Source organism: Buteo buteo, chromosome 3 (genome assembly GCF_964188355.1).
Source record: "Buteo buteo chromosome 3, bButBut1.hap1.1, whole genome shotgun sequence".
NCBI lineage: Eukaryota > Metazoa > Chordata > Aves > Accipitriformes > Accipitridae > Buteo > Buteo buteo.
Window position 1 is genome coordinate 77445533 of NC_134173.1, and position 8039 is coordinate 77453571.

At 62.2% G+C, this 8039-nt stretch overlaps 1 protein-coding gene across 4 annotated transcripts; it reads right to left on the bottom strand.

Moving 5' to 3' along the window:
• Positions 1-168: 168 nt before the first annotated feature.
• NAPRT (nicotinate phosphoribosyltransferase) lies at positions 169-6447 on the bottom strand. Of its 4 annotated transcripts, none has more exons than XM_075024088.1 (13): positions 6247-6447; positions 5215-5297; positions 4981-5063; positions 4663-4793; positions 4470-4585; positions 4166-4359; positions 3797-3937; positions 3547-3631; positions 3146-3226; positions 1735-1837; positions 1489-1646; positions 1112-1219; positions 169-937 (listed from the first exon to the last, which is right to left on the bottom strand). In XM_075024088.1, exons 1-13 carry the CDS (start codon positions 6431-6433, stop codon positions 878-880), a joined length of 1530 nt encoding a protein of 509 aa, XP_074880189.1. In that variant the 5' UTR covers positions 6434-6447; the 3' UTR covers positions 169-877. The 4 variants fall into 4 exon arrangements, with proteins under 4 accessions (XP_074880189.1, XP_074880190.1, XP_074880188.1 ...); XM_075024089.1 differs by having other exon boundaries at positions 1543-1646; positions 5170-5297; XM_075024087.1 differs by having other exon boundaries at positions 5170-5297.
• Positions 6448-8039: the final 1592 nt, after the last annotated feature.

The window sequence follows — 8039 nt, forward strand, 5'->3', positions numbered from 1 at the left end:
CTTGCGCATGAGACCTACCCCCAATGGAGCTACAAAGGGGTTTTCACTGGAATTAGGGTCATTAGGGCCGCCCCCAGATCCTCCCATGGGTCAACACTTTCTTTTTCATTCCAACTTTATTCAGTCATAAACCATGAAGTGAAATGAAGGACGTTGAATTAAACATGGTGTGGCTGTAGCCATAGTGGCTAAAGGCCTTTATTTTGTGGGGTTTTTTTTGCTTAGGATGAAGCTAGTTGCGGGGATTAGTGCCACACTGCTTCTATGAACATCAGGTTAGAGAGCATAGGCATCAGCCTGGAGCCGGCCTCCGTGTCCCAGGGAACACATACAAAATGGAAAGAGATGAAATGTGGCCAGAGAGCCAAAGCCTGGACTAGGAAAGGTAAAGTCCATCTGCCACAGATGTCCCACAGGACATGGGTTGGGGGATAGGCTCCACGGTAGGCACCTTCTTGTGCATTCAAGACTTGGTCTCTAGTGCCACCGAGGAGCTTCGGCATGGGCTGCCACCAGTGAAGGTGCAGGGCTGGCAGGGCCACCGAGGCAGGCAGTGCTGCCACAGCAGAAGGCACAGAGTTGGTAGGGCCACCGAGGCGGACAGGGAAGGACCATTGCTTCCAGAGGACGCGGGGACAGCTGCGTCCCAGCTCTGCCTGCCCCATCCCTCTGTGCCCAGCTTTGCTGCTGGGACCGCAGGGTGCTCTTCCAGTTCCTGCAGGGTCCTCGGATTAGCACCACGCAGCAGCAACGTCATTAGAACCGTTAATTCCCAATTAGTCACTTGGTCTTCAAAAGAGCGCGGAAGAAGAGGTGGCCCCAAGCGGGGCTGTGCCCAGTGTGGGCTAGCGCAGTGCGGGGGGCAACAGGGACCACCTCACTGGGTGGCCTGCCGCAGCTCGGTGAGGAGGTTGTGCAGCCTCTCCGTCACGGCCACCTGGCACCAGAGAGAGAAGGGATGGTGAGCGTGCGCTCCCCGGGGGGACTGCAGCCCCATATCCACACGCCGCTGCAGCTCCGCAGTGCAGCCACCCTGGCTTTGCTCAGGCCACCGGAGCCGGGCAAGGTTCCTGGGTGTGTACTCATGGTGCCTGGCAAGCGGCGGACGTACCGGGTAGGGCTGTGGCTCATGAAGTCGGCGGTGAGCGGGGCTGAGCAGGCTGAGGGACACCTGCGCGTGGCTCCTCACTTCTGGCAAGCTGGGCAGCGGCTCACACACCTGCAGGGATGGAGATGCGTGACTATGTCCCACGTGGGGAGCCGGCCACCCAGCCCCAATCCCCAGTGAGCCAGCTCCAGGCTCGACTCCAATGCCACCGCGTCTAGGGTGGCACTTTTTGGGGCAGGGAACAGCTCAGATGCAAGGAAACACTGAGGTTTAACCCTTTGATCCTGACATTACTGCCAAGACTCCAGCACCCTGCCTTGCTCCTTAACCCAACATGGGAGGAGGACACACCAGCACCAGAAGGCAGAGCCGCCCCTGACCTGGCCATCTCTGAAGTACGTGCGATGGAGGGGCTCCACAGTGGTGGGTACAACCTTGCTGGTCTCACCAAGCCGCCCCAGGACACGGATCGCCAGCTCCTGTCCTGCGCTGGGCAAGGGCTCCTCCTCCAGGGCCATGAGGTCCATGAAGGGGTGACCTGCAGGGGTGCCAGGTTAAGGGCCAGTGGGGGACATCGGGGATGCAGGTCAACAGGGCAGCACCATGGCAAGGGTCTCCCAACTCACCAGCAGCATCATAGAGCCGATAGATTGTCTTAATCCCTGGGATCGTCATCTTCTCCTCATCTTCTGTGAGCTTCATGCGTGGGGAGCCATTGACCTCCACCAGCTGTAGGAGAAAGAGGTGAAGAGGATGGGCACCTTATTTTTGTCACATGCACAAGCTCATGCCAGTGCTGAAGACCATGCCGAGCTCTGTGTCCTCTATATGTGGCCCCGTGTGCTGGGAAGACCGCTGATGCAAAGCAACTGAATAAATCATAAAAAAAACCCCAAAACTCAACCGCCCCCCCAAAGTTGGACATCCTGCCTCCTCCTGCCTGCAAGCTTCTTGTTACAGTAGTCTCATGAACATTATTTGCAAGGAGTCCATAGCTGGTGGGATTGAGTGCCTCCTCAGCAAATTTGCAGGTAACACCAGCCGAGTGGTGCAGTTGATTCCCTTGAGGGAAGGGATGCCATCCAGAGGGACCCTGACAGGCTGGAGAACAGGGCCCAGGTGAACCTCATGAAGTTCAAGAAGGCCAAGTGCAAGGTCCTGCACCTGGGTTGGCACAATCCCCAGTATCAACGCAGACTGGGGATTGAGAGCAGCCCTGCAAAGAAGGACTTGGGGGTATTAAGGGGTGAAAAATAGGACATGAGCCAGCAACGGGCACTCACAGCCCAGAAAGCCAACCGTCTCCTGGGCTGCATCCAGAGCAGCGTGACCTGCTGGTCACGGGAGGGGATTCTCCCCCTCTGCTCCGACCGGGTGAGACCCCCCCTGGAGCGCTGTGTTCAGCTCTGGGGTCCCCAGTACAAGACAGACACGGACCTGTTGGAGCGGGTCCAGAGGAGGGACAGGGAATGGTCCGAGGGCTGGAACACCTCTGCTATGGAGAAAGGCTGAGAGAGTTGGGGTTGTTCAGCCTGGAGAAGAGAAGGCTCCGGGGAGACCTTCTTGCGGCCTTTCAATATAGAAAGGGGGCTTCTAAGAAAGACGGAATTTTTACCAAGGCCTGTAGTGACCAGATAAGGGGTAATGGTTTTAAACTGAAAGGTTAGATTTAGATTGGCTGTAAAGAAGAAATTTGTTAAGATGAGGGCGGTGAGGCACTGGAGCAGGTTGCCCAGAGAAGTTGTGGATGCTCCATACCTGGCAGTGCTCAAGGCCAGGTTGGACGGGGCTTTGAGCAACCTGGTCTAGTGAAAGATGTCCTTGTCCATGCATGGCAGGGAGGTTGGACGGGATGATCTTCAAAGGTCCCTTCAGACCCAAACGATTCAATAATTTGATAATATTGGCCTCGCAGCTTTGTCCCTTAGGGCTGGATCCCCCTTTGCTGCGCAGCCCCAGCCATGCAAAGCCTGGGAGAAGCCAAGGAGCCCCGTGCCCCACAAGCCAAGCAGGGCAGAGAGCTGCTGCCACCACTACCTTGTAAACACAGCCCAGCGATGGCTGCAGGGGACATGTCACCAGGTTCGTCCCGACGCCGATCATATCAATCTCGCTCCCCTGGTGCAGCAGAGAAGACAGCGGCCATCAACAGCCCAGCCCTACCGCTGGTTTTTAAGCCCAGGCCAAAACCAGAGCCACCGGGCAGGTCAGAGGATGTTCTGCCCGAAGGTGCCCAGTGTCTGTCTGTCCATCTGTCCCACCCAAAAGCCTTTTATTTTTTTTTTTCTATTTTTTTTTCCCAGCCTGGAAACTCTTCTCTGTTCTCACCCAGGGAGAAAGTCCCAGGTGACTCTCACATCCACCTCACACACCCCAAAACCCCAGCAGCGCCAGCAAAAGCCAAGGTAACGTCTCAGACACGACAACAGCTACCTCACCTCCCGGCTGAACTCCTCCAGGCTCTGCTCGCTGATGTCGTTGCTGACGGCGATGGGGATGGTCTCAAACCAGGGCACCTGGAAGCTGGCGAGGGGCAGGAGAGTGAGCAAGGGAGGGGGTGCAGGGGTTTGGGGGGGGGGGAGACACCCATAACTCCGCTCGCAGCATCCCCCCCGAGCCACGAGGGCTCCCACCCCGGCAGGAGGAGGTGCTGGGTGCAGCCAAGCCAGGCTCGGTGGGGGAACTCACTGAGCACCGCAGGCTCGGAACACTCGGCGGATCTCCTTGGACTGCTGGGCCAGGTCCCCGCTGTCCAGGCGTACCCCGACGGCCCGGTACCCCAGTTGGTGCAGGGCCAGCGCCACGGCGCAGAAGTTCGGCAAGCCGCTCCTGGCACGGACGAGGAGAGGGTTAGCGTCCCTTGTCTGGTGGGACGGGGACCCAGGGCGGATCCAGCAGCGGGTCCAAGCCCTGCGTCAGGCAACAGGGAAGCACGGGAATGCTGCCAGGGGGAAAACGTCCCCGCTTCAACGCCACCAAGCGAGGAGGGACGCATCCCCCCGGCTCCGCCACGGTGGCAAAGCCACTCCATGGTGGGAACGGACCTGGCGTTCTCACCTCCTGACGCAGTACGTGTCCAGCAGCCCCTGGAAATCATGCGGGAAGGAGATGGCATAGGACACGAAGGCGGCCAGCTCGCCCCGGTTCGTTTTCTCAGGGGGGGTCTGCAGCAGCTCACACACCCGCTGCAGCAACGACTTGGCCAGGGCCGGGAGATCCACTGGCTCTCCTCCTGCCAGCGGCAGCAGCTCCTGCCCGAAGGACATGGGCTTTGCACACCCCGTGGCATCCTCCACGGCACCGGGAGCACGGCCACGGGCAGAGCATCCCATCCCCATCCCCATCCCACGGTGACGCTCACCCGGGGCTGCACCTCCTCCAGCGAGGTGAAGGACATGATGAAGGAGTGGGCGATAGTGCCGCGTACCGGGATGCCGTAGAGCTTCCCCGCCAGGACATTGCTGGTGCAGTCGAAGCCTGCGAGGAGGGACGGGGGACACATACGGGTGACGGCGTGGCCGCGGTGCCGTGGGGCACCACGGGGCAGCACTCACCCCCAATGTAGGAGTACTTGGAGGCTGAAAGGGCACCGTCCGGCCCCTGAGCGCGACGGAGCCCGATCTCCATCAGCTTCATATCCGGACCGGCAAGGAGTCGGAAGCGGGAGGCGTTCGTGGCCACCAGGCTGGGGGAGGAAAGGACAGGTCACATCAAGCCGGTCTGAGCGTGGAGCCAGCACACAGCTAAGGGTAGCGGCTGCAGCTGATGCGCGGTGTCGTGGCAGGGACCACCATGGGATATGGAGGGTTTGGCACAACGGAGACCGATGTGGTCCCCAACAGCTGGGCGACCAGAGCAGGACATGTCCCTACCTGGCGTAGTTGACCAGGCACAGCAACATGGTCTCCAGCAGCTGCACCACCAGCAGCGGCCCCTTCACCTGCAGGAACGGCACCTGTGGGGGGCAGCCAGGCGGTGACGTCCCCGTCCTCCCCGGGGACGCGGGAGCCAACAGTCCCGCAGCCCCCCCAAAGCAGGGGAGGGTACCGAGCGCGTCCCACCCTGGCGAAGACGACAGAGCCCTCCGGCACGGCGGAGACGGTCACCTCCGAGGCGTCCAGGGTGGCCAGGTAATCGAAGAAGGCGTCCTCCGTGGTGCTGGGCAGGACGGAGCGCAGGTAGGCGACGTCTGCAAGGGCAGAGCTCAGTGGGCACTGGGGCTGGTGGTCCCCGGGGCTGGTGGTCCCCCTGTGACACAGGTCGGGCTGGAGGGACCGAACCTCCCGTGCCGGGGACGGGTGACGGCTTGCAGGTGGGGGGGCTCCTCACATCACCCTCCACCCCAGAGAGAGAGAGACGGGGTGAGGTAGGGGCTACCCCAGCCCTGGGAAGGTACCGTGGTCCCCTCTGAGGGTCTGTCTGTGGGAGCGCTGTCCTGGAGGGTGTCCCCCAAGTTTCCCTGAGGGTCCATCCATGGGAGCACTGTCCTGGAGGGTGTCCCCCAAGTTTCCCTTGAGGGTCTGTCCGTGGGAGCACTGTCCTGGAGCGTGTCCCCCCAAGTCTCCTCTGAGGTTCTGGCCATGGGAGAACTGTCCTGAGGGGTGTCCCCCAAGTTTCCCTGAGGGTCCGTCCATGGGAGAACTGTCCCGGAGGGTGTCCCCCAAGTTTCCCTGAGGGTCCGTCTGTGGGAGCGCTGTCCTGGAGGGTGTCCCCCAAGTTTCCCTGAGGGTCCGTCCATGGGAGCACTGTTCTCCTGGAGCGTGTCCCCCAAGTCTCCTCTGAGGGTCTGGCCATGGGAGAACTGTCCCGGAGGGTGTCCCCCAAGTCTCCCCAAGGGCTGTCCATGGGAGCACTGTCCCAGAGGGTGTCCCCCAAGTTACCCTGAGGGTCTGCCCACGGGAGCACTGTCCTGAAGGGTGTCCCCCAATTTTCCCTGAGGGCCATATCCCCCCCCGCCTCCACCCCCTCTCAGAGATCTCCCTGTCCCCCTTCAGCCCCCTTGCGGGGGGGGGGGGGTCCCTTGTCCCCCAGGTCCCCCCCAAGCTCTGTCTCTCTCCCCCACCAAGGTCCCCTCGAAGGACTCCCAGGGGTCCCCTCTCCCCGTTTCCCCCCCCTTCCACCCCCCCCCCCACACCCACCGGCGGCGGAGAAGCGGAAAGCGCGAAGGCAGCGCAGCCCTTCGGCCAGGCCGGCCGCCAGCGCGAAGGCTCCGCGGAACGGACCGCGGCGAAAGAAGAGCTCGGCGGCGGCGGGGAGGCGATGCCGCCCGGCCCGCCAGTGCCCGTAGGCCATGGTCAGCTGGTAAAAGTCGGTCAGCGGCGCCATGGCCCCGCCGAAAACCGCGGGGCAGCCTGGGAGAGGCGGGGGGGGGGGACAGACGGACGGACGGACGGACACGGGGCGGGGAGGAGGAGGGACGGGGCGGGGAGTGGGGGGGTGAAAGGGGGGGTGTGGGGGACACGCGGGGATGGCAGCACACGGATGGCGGGACACAGGGGACACAGGACACGCGGGGATGGCAGCACACGGGGGACACGGGGCACAGGGATGGCGGGACACGGGGGACACGGGGCACACAGGGATGGCAGCACACGGGGGACACGGGGATGGCAGCACACGGGGCACAGGGATGGTGGGACACAGGACACACGGGGATGGCAGCACACGGATGGCGGGACACAGGGGACACAGGACACATGGGGATGGCAGCACACGGGGCACAGGAATGGCGGGACACCGGGGACACGGGGCACACGGGGATGGCAGCACACGGGGGACACGGGGCACAGGGATGGCGGGACACGGGGGACACGGGGCACAGGGATGGCGGGACACGGGGGACACGGGGCACATGGATGGTGGGACACGGGGCACATGGATGGTGGGACACGGGGGACACAGGACACACGGGGATGGCAGCACATGGATGGCGGGACACAGGGGACACAGGACACATGGGGATGGCAGCACACGGGGCACAGGAATGGTGGGACACAGGACACGCGGGGATGGCAGCACACGGGGGACACGGGGGACACAGGACACATGGGGATGGCAGCACACGGGGCACAGGAATGGTGGGACACGGGGGACACAGGACACACGGGGATGGCAGCACACGGGGGACACAGGACACGTGGGGATGGCAGCACACGGGGCACAGGGATGGTGGGACACGGGGGACACAGGACACGTGGGGATGGCAGCACACGGGGGACACGGGGCACAGGGATGGGACACGGGGGACACAGGGATGGTGGGACACGGGGGACACAGGACACACGGGGACGGCAGCACATGGATGGCGGGACACGGGACACAGGACACGCGGGGATGGCAGCACACGGGGGACATGGGGCACAGGGATGGTGGGACACGGGGGATACAGGACACACAGGGATGGCAGCACACGGGGGACAAATGACACACAGGGATGGCAGCACACGGCAGGGGGGACAGAGGACACAGGACACACATGGCACTGGGGATGGCAGCACACAGGGGACAAAGGACACACGGGATGGCAGCACACAGGGGACAGAGGACACACGTGGCACCACGGGATGGAAGCAAACAGGACACATAGTACCGGTGATGGCAGCACACGGGGTGGGGTGGGGGAACAACAGGGCACCAGGGGTGGCAGGAACAGGGGACACAGATGGCACTGGGGATGGCAGAACACGGGGGGGGAACGACAGGGGACACAGGACACACATGGCACCAGGGATGGCAGCACACAGGGGACAAAGGACACCAGGGCACACATGGCACCAAGGATGGCACCACGTGGCACTGTTATCAATTAGTATGTGTAATATGACTGAAAGAACCAGGGAGCTGCTAAAGTCATGTGTACAGCCTGCATCAGTTAATATTTAAACTAGGGAAACAATAACTAGACATGATTTGGGGTTTAGGAACTATTAGA